General features: G+C 37.6%; 1 protein-coding gene and 1 long non-coding RNA gene across 2 annotated transcripts in view; one reads left to right on the forward strand and one right to left on the reverse strand.

Moving 5' to 3' along the window:
• Positions 1-5,992, reverse strand: part of GNS (glucosamine (N-acetyl)-6-sulfatase) — a 38,390-nt gene extending 32,398 nt beyond the window's left edge. The window contains exon 1 of the mRNA XM_079139686.1: positions 5,635-5,992. Coding sequence (XP_078995812.1) covers positions 5,635-5,832 — 198 coding nt within the window. The 5' untranslated portion in view covers positions 5,833-5,992. The remainder of the gene's footprint in view (positions 1-5,634) is intronic.
• Positions 5,993-6,067: 75 nt separating this feature from the next.
• Positions 6,068-12,340, forward strand: LOC306660951. Its single transcript, XR_013763798.1, has 3 exons — positions 6,068-6,373; positions 6,927-6,958; positions 11,765-12,340. It is a non-coding gene; the product is annotated as an uncharacterized lncRNA (long non-coding RNA).
• The last annotated feature ends 3,221 nt before the right edge of the window (positions 12,341-15,561 follow it).

Here is a 15,561-nt window from a genome sequence, read left to right on the forward strand (position 1 = left end):
TTTTACATATTTTTTTATTCCCAATTGTCAGCTTTGTCACTAAGCAATAGCCAAGCGTTGTATAATTCTGGAGATAAACCAGAATCTACAGTTGGCAATAGTTGTTTAGTACCCTGTGCAAAAGTACAGGGGTCTGCAACACAAGCAAGAAGGGAAAGCTCACAGCTGAAGACATTATTCCAGTGATGCTGATTTTAATGTAATACAATTTTGGCGTCCTTCCCTTATTCGTTACTAGTCACCTTAGAAGGCAGAGAGTGCTGGCCTATCTCCATGAATTCATCTTTAGAATTAGAATATTAAAAATGATATGAAAGTTACCACCCACCCTTTAAAAGAGAAACAACAATTAGATTCTGACAAACAAGGCTTTGATCGGGGGATGGCCTCAAATCTCAGTGGTGGAGCCCAGACACACACTATTTAATTTCCAGCTCACCACCTGGAGGCGACCAGACACGTCACCACCTGAACCAGGTAGCAGGCAGATTTAACAGAGCCTTATCAGGTAGAAAGTTAGCCAAAAATTGCTTTGTTTATATCCTGACTTTTTATCTTTTGTTCAAAATCTAAGATTGACAACTGCTGAGAAAAATTAACTTCATCCTAGAGTGATAACAGTATGAATTTAAATACAAATAAAAGGAATACCAATAATCTTTATTCACTTTCCAGAGCAAAAAGCACTATCAAAGAGGCTCTGTTAGTTGTAATACAAGGCAGTTTATGATGATTCTAAAATACCTTTGAAACCTAAGACCACACCAAATGCACTGGTAAGTTATTTTGTGTATTAATTTCCTAAAGATTGATACTCCAATATACTAGACTAATAAAAGGCTCATTTTCAACAATGTATAAATGGCTTTTCCCCATTGTTTTATATTGATAATAGAAAATCTAAGGAACTATAAGGCCAAAAGAATGAGAATTCCAATTTAAGATGAGCTTTGATAATTTCAAGAGTAGATCTTTAACAGGATCACAAGAAACACTAGCAGCGTAGGTCTGTGCTAACCTTCAGAGGCAATGTCACCAGTACTCAAAATATCACCAGAAAAGATATTTTCCCAGAAGAGAAGAGTGAACTGAACAAAACACCAGCTTGACAAAGAATCCAAGTTATCATGAGGACACTGGGAGAGAAAATGATAATGTGGGGAAAACAACCGAGTTGACTGAGACGTGTCAAACTGTCCAATATGCAAAAGTACTTGAACCAAGTTTTACTTGGTTTTAAGACTATACTACGTGACCATAACACACTTATTATACACTTAATGTGTGCCAGGCATTGATCTAGGCAATGGTGGAAAAAAGAATGTCCCTGACTTCATGATACTCATGGGGACCAAGACAATTTAATCATTCAGGTAGTCATAAGTGCATTGATCAGAATAAGACAGCATGATGTGACTGGAGCTGGTAGAAAGGGGGAACTACTTCAGATGGGTGATCACGAAAGGCCTCTTTCAGGAGGGAATTTGCTGCTGAGAGAAGTCATACAAAGATTAGGAGAGGATGCCTCCGGGCTAAGGAAATAACAGCCCAAGAGGTACAGGGGAAAGAGGTAAGACAAGGTCAGAGGGGCAGGCAGAAGCCAGAGGATGAAGCAGGACTACATAGGAATTTTGATTGTAAGTCTAAGAAATTTATATTCCTAACTGTAGTCCTTATTCTACTAATGGTAGTGTAAGTGATAACCATATCATGAGCTTAATGGAACAAGTCCCAGGCAAGAAACCACACTGTACTGAAAATGTGTATCCCTGCTAATCCAAATGGATAGAGGCTGATTGGGTGAAGGTCATAATGTCATTAAGAAGTGACCAATTGGGACTGGGGTTATAACTCAGTGTCACAGAGTGCTTGCCTAGCATGTGTGAGGCACTGGGTTTGAGTTTCAGCATCACATATAAACAAATAAATGTCCACCGACAACTACAGGGGAAAAAAAAAAAATAAAGCAGCAGCCAATCTTATGTTTTCATGAGTAAATGTGTTACTCATCCCAAGCCAAATCCCTTCTACAAAAGTCCTAAGGAGTCATTTACTTTCCAGGTCCCATGTATAGTTGCTTTGAAAGTTTTGACAATTCAGATAATTCCATGGCTAGCTTTTAATTTTTATTTCTTATTGATTGTACACAAATAGGGTCCAACTTTTCATTTCTCTGGTTGTACACAATGTAGAGGCCCATCGTTTGTATAATCATACATGAACATAGGGTAAAGATGTTTGTTTCATTCCATTATATTTTCTTTCACCCGCCCCCACCCCACCCCTCATTTCCCTCTACATAATCCAACATTCCTCCATTCTTCCCTTACATTCCTCACCTCCCCCACCTGTTATGTATCTTCATCTACTTATCAGAAAAAACATTCAGCCTTTGGTATTTTGGGATTGTCTTATTTCACTTAGCATGATATTCTCCAATTCCACCCATTTACCTGCAAATGCCATAATTATATTCTTCTTTAAGGCTGAGTAATATTCCATTGTGTATACATACCAATTTCTTTATCCATTCATCTACTGACAGACATCTAGGTTGGTTCCACAATCTAGTTACTGTGAATTGAGTGACAATAGACATTGATATGACTGCATCACTATAGTATGCTGACTTTAAGTCCTTTGGGTCAAATGCCAACTTTTTTTTTTTTTTTGGATACTGGGGACTGAATCCTGAGGTGTTTAACCACTGAGCCATATCTCCAGTCTCTCTCTCTCTCTTTTTAAAAATAATTTAGGGATAGAGTCTCACTGAGTTGCTTAGGGCCTTGCTAAGTTGCTGACGTTGGCTTTGAACTCACAATCCTCTGGCCTCAGCCTCCAGAGCCACTGGGATTACAGGCATGTGCCACCAGGCCTGGTTAACTTTTAACAATGAAAATTATTTTATTTAAGTAAAGCAATGGCTTGTATTTATTCTTTTCCTACATGTCCCCATGACTTCTTTCCTGGTTTCCTTGAGATTTTATCCAAATGTCACTTTTTCCTACAGTGAATGATTTTTAAAAGAGCTGCTTATGCTTCTGTGAAGAACAGTGTGTCCCATAGCACCATATGATGTTTAAGTAAAATCAAGAAATGAAAAAGAACAGTTCCGTAGGAAAAACAGTAAAAGCAAAGTCCCACCTGGAACAAATATAATGAAATGTCAAGGATGAAGCAGGACTCAATAGCTGCATAGGCTATCGAGATGATTGAAAGAATTTCACCTTAAACCAAAATCATACCAAGTATTACAATTCTTCAACCTGAGTTATCTGCAGGGTTGACTACTGTTTATTTTGTGAACCAAGGCAGTAATTTGTAATCTTTTTTGGATTAGAGGACTCCCTCTCTCCACAAAAGCAAAGCTATTATACATGAAGATTTATATATATATATATATATATATATATATATATATATATATATATATATATATTCAGAAATTCACTGGTATTCCTGAATGTCACCTGAAGAATCTTTATGGTAGAAGTGACCATGCTGGTATGGGTTTGTGAAATGACATCTCACAAGTCAGAATTATCACAGTATTGTAGGAGGAAAAAACATGGTGGTCAGGGATCATAAAATACCCAAGCTTTGGCCCTTACAAGTTAAATGAACCTTGGCCAAATTATCTGACCACGTGTAAATTTTCATTTCCTCTTCTTTAAGGACAATTATCTACAGCAGTAGATTCCTGTGATGATTGAAACAGAATTACGAAATACCTCACATTCTGCTGATTCCAACTAGGTCCTCAAATGCTGTCTTTATCCTAGCTCTTCCCCTTGGAAGCCCTGTTAGATACTTAGCAGAATATTCTGGAAAAGGCTACAAGAAAATTCAGAATTCTCGGAAGAGTTGGGGGCATTAAGTTTGACTTGTGCTCTTCACTCAATTTTGGCTCCTTTCCCCAGTATGAACACCTATAAAAAAGACTGCTACTAGGTTAAAGCAGCAAATAAGATTAACATACTAACAGGAAGAGATCACAAATATATCAACAACTGTGGTCAATGAGAATCAAAGAAACTGAATTCTGAACACCTTTGAAGTAATGAATTTTGTTTTGACATATGAAAGCATGACCTTCTACTTAAGTACTTTAGTCACTGAGAGCTTGTTTTTCTAGACAAAACGTTCTTGAAGGACAAAATTATAAGAGTTTTGTGAGCAGGAGGATAAGTATAGTATTTGGAATGGGAGCAAAACCAAAATAAAAGAAGGGAAACAAAATTAAGACTCTTGGTATCAATATGGTTGGGGAGAAACTAAAAGGCAATGAGGTATGTGTGGGAGGAAGAACTGTGGATTCGAAATACAAGTATATTAAACAGACAAGAAAAGACATACTGTTGAGCACATTCTGAGTGTATCTCACAACTCAAAACACATGTACATATGGATATGCTTACCATTATCATGTGTAAAACACAATTTCCATTCTACTATTCCAAAAAATGTTAGTAGCTACTCACTAAACTGACTTCACAACTCACTCATTTGAAGAACACTGAGCTAGGATGTTACTACACAGGAAAAGTTATCAACTTCTTGTCTGGAGAGTTTTCATTGTTTCAGCATTTAGCTGAAAGCAAAAAGAGAACTGAAAGGAATAAAGTAATGAAGCTGTTTCTTCTTTTATTTTATTTTTAAAGATGAGAGGAAGGATGGACCAAGAATCAGAGTGCCAGTCAGTTATGCCTTGAGGCAACAGTTTGCTTCTGTGCCTTGGGTCAGCCCCATTTCTGACCTTATAAGGGGGTTGGGATAAATGTTGATAAAAGTCATACATTTCAAACCTCTTAAGATACAGTGGCAACTCTCTCTAGAAGACAAAAATGAAGTTTGGTGCCCAGGGCAGTGGTGCATGCCTATAATCCCAGCTACTCGGGAGGCTGAGACAGGAGGACCTCAAGTTCTAGGTTGCTTGGGCAATTTAGCGAGATCCTGTCTCAAAGTAAAAAGGGGATGCAGCTCAATGGTAGAACGTAGAATGAGCCAGGCCCTGGGGTCCATCCTAGTACCGCCCTCCCCCAACCCACCCAGTCTCGTGACAGCCCCTAATGCTTTAGCCAGGCGTTCCATTAGGCTAATTAAACTTTCTTGATCCTCTAGGGTCAAACAGTCTCAACAGTTCAACAGTCTACCTACCAGATTAGTTCATTTCATCAGCACTTATTTTACAGATATCAGGTACAGACCCTGTACACAGGCACAAATGCAGAGGTGACCCAGGTTCTTCCTAAAGGGAATTGAAATTATGGCCTTTAAACTCCTTATACAAAACAAAAGCAATCACGGTTGCGTGCTCCTTCCAGCACCAGGGCCTCACTGGTTCAACGAATCCTTAACTGGAGTCCACATGTTTATCTCGAGACGGGAACGCAAACTCCGCAGCAGTAAGGGCCAGACTGGCAGCACTGTGGGGTGTGTGACATGTGCATCAAACCCGAAGAAGAAACAGTCCTGCGGCCCATCAAAGCTGCTGCTTGAGAAGGACCTTGAGTAGCAAACCCAAACCGACCCAGAGTCACCGCAGCCAGTTTGGGGGGTGGGGTTAAGGAAAAAGGGCAAGAAGTCAGGGAGTCAGCCGGGGAGATGGAGGGGCGGGGCAGAAATGGAAGTTACCATGCCGCCGAGCACTTCGTCCTGGTCGTCGGTGAGAAGCAGCACCACATTGGGCCTCCGGGAGCCTGCTGCCACCCCCGAAGCTCCTAGGCAGCCGCTCAGCAGCAGTAGTAGCAGCAGCAGCGCTGGTCTACAGGCAGGCAAGTGGCGGGAGTTGCCCCGCGAGGGCCCACCTGGGGCCAGAGGCAGGAGCCGCATGGCGGACGGGGCTCCAGGGACACCCCGAGTCGGGGTGGAGACACGTGCAGGTGACCGAAGGGCGAGAAGTCGACGAGCTGCAGGTAGGAAAGGCTGCACCGGGAAGGCCCGGGGCTGGGGTCAGGCGTTTTCTCCCCAGGCGCGATCACGTGAGGCGGAGACAGGGGGCGGAGCACGCGCGGTCACGTGAGAGCGCATGTGGGCGGGGCCCGGGACGAAAGCAGCCGGATGGGAAAGTCCGGGCAGCGTCTCGACAGGGGCCGAGATCCTGGAGCAGAGGGAGGACTCGCTGGCCTGAGACTGGGGTTGCGGATGTGTTCTGGTAGGACCTGTTTGTGAGCGCTGGTTGAGAAGATTAAAATGAAGGGAAGAAAAGATGAAAAGGAGGGGAGAGGCAGCAAACACCGATTAAAAAAGGAGAAATGCACCTGCCATATATAATACGATCAGCTGGTGGACGAAGTCTAGGCTCTACCATATTTAATCCCCGAGTTAACGAGCATTTATTCAGTCGTTTTCAATTTTCTCTGCACCTTGTGAGGTAAGTCTTAATATTCTCATTTGAATCAGCTGGTAAAGAAGTCTAATGATGTTCTACTTTTTTCATCTGACATGGTGGTTTCAAGCACAATTTAGGGAATATCCTGGCCCTTTTATCCTAATGCTTTGTGGTGGATTCTTGGAAGCCTCTGTAGAAGATGTTGGGGGATATATGCACATTGTACAAAACCAAAAATTCTGAAACGTGATCACCCAACAGTATTAAGTAATCTTTAGGGAAGGAGTTCCATGAAACTAGGAATTTATTTTTGTGGTGATTCTGGAACCACTTTACTGAAGCCTGTGAAAAACATTGTATCTGGTAAGGTAAGTTGTCAAGTTATATCCCCAACTCAATTATTACAGAATCCATTCTCTTGCTGGTAAAAAGTGTCTCTGAGATGGACCCAGACGAGAAAACCTCTAAAGCACTGTTCTAAGATAAAATAATTGTAGAAATACTTCAAAACTCTGTGTTCACAACTATCCTTATGTATCCAAGTGTAAGACTTTTTATGCAAAAGGAAGTAATACCTTTTTATTCTTTTTGGTAGTGGAATTGAACCCAGGGTCTCATGCATGCTAGGTAAGTGTTCTACCACTGAACTATAGCCCCAGACTTTTTTGCTGCTTTAATAAAGTAAATTTATTGAAGGCAAAGAAGCTTGTAAACAAATGAAGTAGATTTCTGCTCTGCAATAGGAATTATGCCAAGAATCTAGTTGCAGCCTTAAACTAGATAATTTTCTTTTTTTAAACTGGTAAGAGTAATAACCCCTGTGAATTCAGGTTTCAAGACTCGCTGGAAGACTTTCTTGCCCCTCCCCCCCATGAACCTGATCCCTCTAAATTGATGCCCAAAAATATAAAATTGTTTTTGATTCAAGGTTAGATTGTGAACTCTTTTATCCTGCTGTATTGAGATGTAACAAATTATATATGTTTAAAGTGCACAACATGTTTTTATGTATGCATATGTTATGCAATGATTACTCTTCCTCATATTGGAAAAAAATTTTGTTACTATTTACTGGTCAGTGTCAGAATAATTTCTCTTGATTTTTATCACTCATTTTAATCAGCTTGGTTATATATTCCATTACTTTTATCCCAATTTTATTTTAGTGCTTTAATAAAATAAATTTAAAGATGACAAAAGAAAGTTTCTACTATTATATCCACATCAGGAGTCTGTAATGTTCCAAATGTCTTTCTAAATTTTGTCAACTATTCAAATAAAAATTTACATTCATTTGTGTTTGTGTTTCTCTTCTGAGTTGTTAGTAATATATTTTTGAGTTCCTAATTTTTGTTGAACCTGAGTTGTAAGACTTGAACAACTTCGTAATGGGAAGACGATTTCTTTATACTTAAATGAAGCACAAGTTGACATGTATGTTTCAAATACTCCATATAGTAGTTGACCCTGAAAATAAAACACACAACTGTTAGAAAACAATGAAGTAGTTAATGACTTCAGATACTGGATGCGGGGGTGGTTTCTAACAAAGTAAGGGAATGAGCTGTGTGTGGCTCCTATTCTGTAAAACTGGTTTGAAAGAGCTGGCAGCCAGGTGCTGGCACACACCTATAAGCCCAGTGACTTTGGAGTATGAAGCAAGGAGGGTCACAACTTCAAAGCCAGCCTCAGCAACTTAGCAAGACCCTGTCTCAAAATAAAAATAAAAAGGGCTGACTTAATGGTAAGCACTGAGTTCAATCACTGCTAAATTAGCTCTCTTTTACTTTGTGTAAAAGAGTCTCAATGTTTTCAGTTGACTAAGAGGTTAAAATCACTCTTAGGTGTAATGTTTATTTATTTTGTTTGTTTTTTGGTACTGAGGATTAAACCCAGAGGCATTTAACCACTGAGCCTCATCCCTGGTCATTTATATTTTTTCTAAGTTGCTTAGGGCCTTACTAAACTGCTGAAGCTGGCTTTGAACTTTCAGTCCTCCTGCCTCAGCCTCTGGAGTTGCTGGGATTACAGCATGCTCCACATTGCCTGGACATAGGGATTTCTACAAGAAGAGCATGCACAATAATTGCAACATGAGTCAGTATTTGTAGGTCCAATAGGCTTATATAATATTAGTTGGCATTGGGTTATGTATTTGATATCACTTTTAAAATGTATTTTTCTCATTTCAATTTTTTCATAAATCATTTTTGGTAGTTTTCATTTGACCTTTTTTTCTTAGAGCTTGGCAAAAATGGATAAATCTACACTCAATTTTTTTTTTAAATCTCATGAAAATTTGGCATTATATGAATAATACTACTTTTCATTCTAAATTCCAAGTGTAAATCTCTTTCACTTAAGCTTTTTTTAAACAATATTGTTTAGTTGTAAATGGACCACCTATTTTTACTTATTTATATGTGGTGCTAAGAACTGAACCCAGTGCCTCACACAGCTAGGCAAATGCTTCACACTGAGCCAACAACCCAGCCTCACTTAAACATTTAAGGACCTCATAATCTCTACTTCTGGATCATGTTGGAATAGTAGTGCCAGACCTCTCATTAATACAAACAACCAGAAAACAGGGAAGTGGGCTGAGGGCGTAGTTGGTGGTAGACTGCTTGACTAGTATGCAGGAGGCCCTGGGTTCAATTCCCTCTACCAGACAAACAAAGAATTGAAAACAGGGCAAATATGTTTTTACACAAAAGATAACCATGAGTGCAGGACTGGGATCCCTTGGGAATGGAAACAGTTGTTCCAGTTTTTGGCCTGGAGGGCACATTCTGAACCAGAAGCAGAAAAAGGATCCAGGAAAAGCAAGTTATTTTGCTAATAACGTTGAAGGGAGCAAAATCAAGGTGGAGGGAGGCTGGGGCAGATGGAAGTTGGCGGGAAGAGTTTCAAAGAGATGCTTTGTAGACTAAAAGCTCAGTAAATTTTTGCATAAATGTCGCGTGTGCGTACGCCGCGCGCACACGTGTGTGTATACTTGCCATTTTATTATTTTTTTCCAGTTGCTAAGGATTAAACCCAGAGCCTTGCCCATGCTAGGGAAGAACTCTTATCTCTGAATGACATCCACACCCTACCATAGATTTTTAATAAATCCTTATTCAAAGTATTAAACAATTCTCTTTTAGATATGAAAAAAATTATTCCAGTAAAACAGGTGTATCTCCCTTGAGCTTCAGTTAGGACAGTCAGTTGTCCAACCCGAGATGAGGATGAGTGGTGCTGCTGCTTTTCCATACAAAACCTGTGGCCACTGGTTCACCTGGGCTTTGTTATAGTGTATAGTAGAGATTGTTTTCTAAGAAGCTGTAGTGACAATTTAAAGTGTGTTCAAATCAAATATTTACATGCTGATCAATTATTTGTTATAAAAAGACTAGAATGAAATACAATAAGTAATTTTCAGTTGCTTTAAAAAAAACAAGCCCAGGAAAGGAAAGCTCATTGTACACATATATCCTTTATGTATACCAAAACTTCATTCAGGTATAATTTTAATTCAAAAGACTTAGATACAATGTTATTCAAGTGATAATTGCCCCTAAGATTTATTCAAACTTACTATACAATAAGAAAGTGAACAAATCTAATATGCACACACATATAAACACACTTTTTTTTTTTTTTTGGCAGTATTGGGGATTGAACTCAGGTGCACTCTGCCACTGAGCTACTACAGTGCTAACCCTTTTTAATTTTAAGATAGTTCTCACCAAATTGCCCAGGTTGACCTCAAAAGTACCATTCTCCTGTCTGTTTCCTTAGTAGCTGAAATTACAGGCATGGCCCACTGAACCTGGCCTGATATAATTTTAGTCTCTACTCATTGCTTGAAATCTTGGAGGAAACTGCCCTACAATCAATTACTAACTAAAAGTAATTCTTCATATGTTTAATATTGTACCAGTTTCTACCTACAATTCAGTAATTCAAACAAAAAAAAGGTATTTACATAACATTTTATCTGTGTTCACTGAATTGCCATCTCATGCCAGAATTTCTTGACACTTTTAATATATTGCTTAAAATTGTGGTCAGATTAAGCAATATTGTTAAATTGTGTTTTAGTTGCCTGCAAACATCCAAAGCAGTTTTTTTTAAGAGGAAGAAAAGTTACTTAAATGCAAAGCATTATCACATATATCCTTGTATGTTACAATTTGGGACCAAAAAGTAAGTTTGTTTAAAAAATTGTATTTGGATGGCAGAAAGTGAATCTAAGTCAACAGTACTAGATATGCTGGAATTTATCTGTGAGTTTGGGATCTTTTAAAAGTAGCATTACTTAAAAAAAAAAAAAAAGTAGCCTTACTTCCAGAAGTATAATAAATAGAAAATAATAAAAACCAATAGTAGCTGGGTGTGGTGGCACACACCTGTAATCCCAGTGACTTGGCAGGCTGAGGCAGGAGAATTGCAAGTTCAAGTTCAAGGCCTGCCTCAGCAACTTAGTTTGACCCTGTCTCAAAAAAAAAAAGAGCTGGGAATGTGGCTCAGTGGTTAAGTGCCCCCAGTTTAATTCACAGTACCAAAATAAATAAATAAATAAAAAATAAAAAACAAAAACAAAAACAACCAAACCAAAAACCCAACAGTGTAAATACAAGGTAATGTGTAACTCACATTTTGAACATCTGATTAAATTCAATTCTGAAAGTGTATATATCAAGTTATAGACTCTGGGACGCTTGATTTCCAAAACACCAAGGCAAAAGAGAAGTTCACCTCTTATTTAAGTGCCAACTGCAAACAATATCAAATAAAAAGTCAAGCAAATAAAATTACATAATGAACAAATGCAAATCATGTGCTTTAACAGCTATAACCATTGTAGTCTTCAGAGAAGATATGGCCTTCTGGGGTAGGCAATGATACTGTACTGTTTTGGAACAAAGCCCATTACACCTTTCCTTTCTTGAACTAGGAGGAAAATCTTTTATTGTGATGTAACTATCAGCAATTTTTTAAAAAAAAAAATGAGATGAAAAAAAGAAATGACTGTCTTCCTCCTCCTATATTTGAGGATTGAGTCTTACAAGATCCTGCTGACTGTTTTATTTCTATATAACCCCTGTTGTCTTCCTAAGTCTTATTGGACTCATCATTGCTGGGTCTGGTGGCCAGTGGGGGCTGGTCCTCTGTAACCTCCATTGTCCAAAGTGTCCTTTGACTGTGGATGGAAAGCAATTCAGCATGAGAAGGTCTCCTCCTCTATGCTTGAGTCTTCATTGTTAGCAGCTGCTTCTTGGGATGGAGAAGTGGTAGGGGAGGAATGGGGTGTTGCAGATGCTCCTCTGCTTTTCTCTATTTGGGGAATGGAGAGTGGTACTGATTTGGGAAATAGAAGATATGGTTGTATTTTCTTGCATTAAAACATCATATTTGAAGCAGAAACATCTGTTTTGCCTACAGTTTGGCCTGGCGGGGCTGTTTGTAATACATCAGTGGACATGGCCAGCAGGAGCTCTAGCCTTCCAAGTGCCTGGATGCCCAACCAGGGCAGGAGCTTTGTTTGTGTGGCCCCTTCATCTGGGGGCAGCAGCCATAACGTAGGTGTCCTCTGAAAACTGCTGAACACCTGAGATGTGCAATCAAAGAGTGATACACCATAAGGCAAGGAAAAGAATGACCAAGGTGATGTAAAGGAGATGATTCTTAGAGGGGTTGGAGATGCTGGAGATCCAAGCTACCAGAGAAGGGAAGGTCCTCCTTGATGATCAGGTACATTACGTGAAGCACCTGAAACTGTCACACCTTAGTAGAAAGGCTGAACATTTCTTATCAAAATGTATTCCACATTTCAAATAACAAAGCTTAAATATAACCTTCAAAAGGTGAAGCCAATCTGCAAGTAACTTGAACAAAACCCAATGCTCTTTAAGGGAAAACTACACAATCTAGATATTCAGTAATGTGAAACTTAAAATGCCCTACATTTGATTTAAAAAAAACCACAACAGAGGTTCCTAAACAGGAAAGTGACTCATAACCAGGAGGAAAAATTGCCAATAGAAAGATAAAAATGGCAGAGATGATGAAGTTAGCAAATTGGGATTCTAAAGCACCTATTATAATCATGTTCAAGGATTTAAAGGAAAATATGAACCTAATGAGAAGCACAAGATTTTTTTTTTTGGAACAGAATGGCACAATATCTGAAAAAAAATTCATTGCATGAATTAACATGAGAAAGACCATATGGGCAAATGTAGTGGGGAGATAAGTCAACTTGAAGACACAGCAATAGAAAATACAAAAATAAAGCAAAGAGGAAAAAAAGATGAAAATAAAAATAAGCAAAGCCTCTGTAACTTATGAGAAAAAAAATCATGTAGTCTACCATCATATAATTGGAATTCAGCAAGGAAGAAATAATTTTTAAAAGAAATAATAGTAAAGTGGCTAAATTTGGAGAAAACTCTGATCTCAGACCCAAGGAACCCAAGGAACTCCATGCAGAATAAGCCTTTAAAAAAGATATTTTATGAAAAACTTGCAGCTAATGTTCAATTTCATAATGGAAAACTAAATGTTTTCTTTCTAGGCCAGAAGCAAAGAGATCTGTCCTCAACATTGTTATTCAACTTTACATTGTAGGTATTTACCAAGGTTCTTGGCATTTCAGTAATACGAGAAAGAAATGTTCACAAAATCTGCAGGTGGATGCATCATGGTGAAAAATGTTGAAAGATAAAGGAGAAAATCTTAAAACAGCAAGAGAAATATAATTAAATAGTCACTCACAGGAGAACTCTAATAAAAGTCAGCAGATTACTTCCCATTAAAATAATGGAGGCCAGAATGCAGGAATAAAATACTCAATGTGCTTAAAAAAACCCTGATAACCAAGAATGCTATATCCAATAAAGCTCTTTTAAAAAAATGAAGGTGAACTAAAAAAGTGCTCAGATAAAAACAACTAATTTGTGGCTAACAGGGGTATCTTACAAGATATATGAAAAGAAGTTCCTTTGACTAAAAGTAAGTGGCCCCAACCAGGAAAAAAACAAAATAAACAAACAAACAAACAAAAACACTGGTAAAGATACTTATGCAAATATAAAATGATAAATGCTATTTCTCGTTCTGATAATTTTAAAAGCAATCTTAAATTCAATATGTCTATAAAACAAGTTTTCTCAATATGAGTCATATTCTTGGGGCCTGCAGTATATAGAGATGTATTTGCCAATAGCAAAAAAAGATTAGTGGGATCAAAGCTGTATTGAAGTCAGAAAATGAGTGCAGATGGTAACTCAAATCTGTAGGAAAAGGTGATGAAAGTCAAATAGTAAAGAGGTTACTATAACACAAACTATAAATATATACTTTCTCTCCTTTTTTCTGTAGGCTGCTTTAGAATATATAAAATTGAATGAAATAATAGCAATACACTATAACATTGACATATGTATAACAATAATACAATAAAAGTGTTGAAAAATAGAGCCATATAGGAATAATGATTTTATATCTCACTGAAATTGTTAGTGTAAGTCTGAAGCTGTTTCTGTTAAGTTGGATATGTTAAGACTAGAGTAATCTCTAAGGACACAACTAAAATTTATTTTAAAAATTAATATGTCAGAAAGTTCTTAATGCAAAATATTAGTAAAGAATAATAGAACAAATATAGAAAAAATTTAAAATGGCAAATGAATCAACTACATCAATAGTAACTTTAAATGGACCAAACAATCCAATAAATGGCGGAGATTGTAAAAATAGACAAAAAAAAAAAAACAACTAGATCTAACTATATGCTGTCTCTATAAGACACACTTTAGATTAAAAAGTACAATAATTTGAAAGTTCAAGGATGGAAAAATATGCAATCAGCAAATAAGAAAGGTGGAATGGCTATAGTAATATCACACAAAACTGACTTTAAAAACAAACAGTGTGGCCGGGGTTGTAGCTCAGTGGTAGAGGTCTTGCCTAGCATATGTGAGGCACTAGGTGTGAACTTCAGCACCACATAAAAAAAAAAATAAAATAAAGGTATTGTGTCTATCTACTACTAAAAAATATTTTTAAAAATGTTATTAGAGATAAAGCTAGACTTTTTATATGGTAAAAAGGCCTATCCATCAGGAAAACATAACAATTATAAACATTTATGTACCTTAAATGTTATATAGCATTAAAATTCATGAAGGAGAAATTGATGAAAATGAAGACTACAACAATAATAGTTGGAAACTTCAGTATCCCTCAATAGTGGATGAAATAACTAGGTAGAAGATCAAGGAAACAGAAGATGTGAACAACATTATAAAACAAGTAGACCTGAACCCATTTAACGTCAGATTCTCTCCCTTCCCCTGTACTCCTAAAAAGGAAATTTCTCGATCCACTCTATCACTCATTCTTCAGCTTCCATCACCTTCCAAACTATAAAATGCCTTAGCTCCTTTATTAGCAACATTAATAAAAGACTTTAGTGAACATCATGGGAAACCATTAGCTACATGGGATTACATTTATAACTACTATAATTCTAAACAGGTTAATATTAACTTTTACCGTTCTCTAAGTTTTGCCGAATGAGTTATTTCATTGCCCTCTATTTTCGTGCCCAAGATATTCACTGCACTAGATCCTTGGGGAAAATCCATCACAGCAGCATTTCTTAAACTTCAAGTCCAAATCTGGAGGAGTCATCCAAATGAAAGTCATATTTTTAAACAAAACTTCTCATATACTATTAATTCTCTCCTGTCTATTCACAGTATTCTAAGTTAGCATCTACCAAATCATACTCCTCAGAAGTGCTTTTTAGTTAGTAAGTCTGAGAAATGCTATATAACTATCCTTCCCTTCTGGAAATTCACATTCAACCACACAATTCTGGAGTGTAACAGAATAATTTTTACTTATATTTTTGGTCAGCGATGAAACAAAATGACTAATTTAATCCCAAGTTTCCAAACTTATCAGTCATGGTAACTTCAATGAACTCCTGTTTGAAAACAAATTGAAACTACCTCTCAGTTTAAAACCCAGGTTACTCAGCTTCAAAAAATCATTCAACAAGATAAGCCTACATACAGCGTGTCAGAAGTGTGCCAGATGTCTGTAATCCTCACAATAGTTTCAAGAGGGACTGGGATCTTCCATTTTAAGGTGTCTTGTCTTGCTCATTTCACACAGCCAGAAATTGGTAGTACTGCGTCTGAATTCAACTCACTCATTCCCTCTACAACCTT

The sequence above is a fragment of the Sciurus vulgaris genome, assembly GCF_902686455.1.
Source record: "Sciurus vulgaris genome assembly, chromosome: 5".
Lineage (NCBI taxonomy): Eukaryota > Metazoa > Chordata > Mammalia > Rodentia > Sciuridae > Sciurus > Sciurus vulgaris.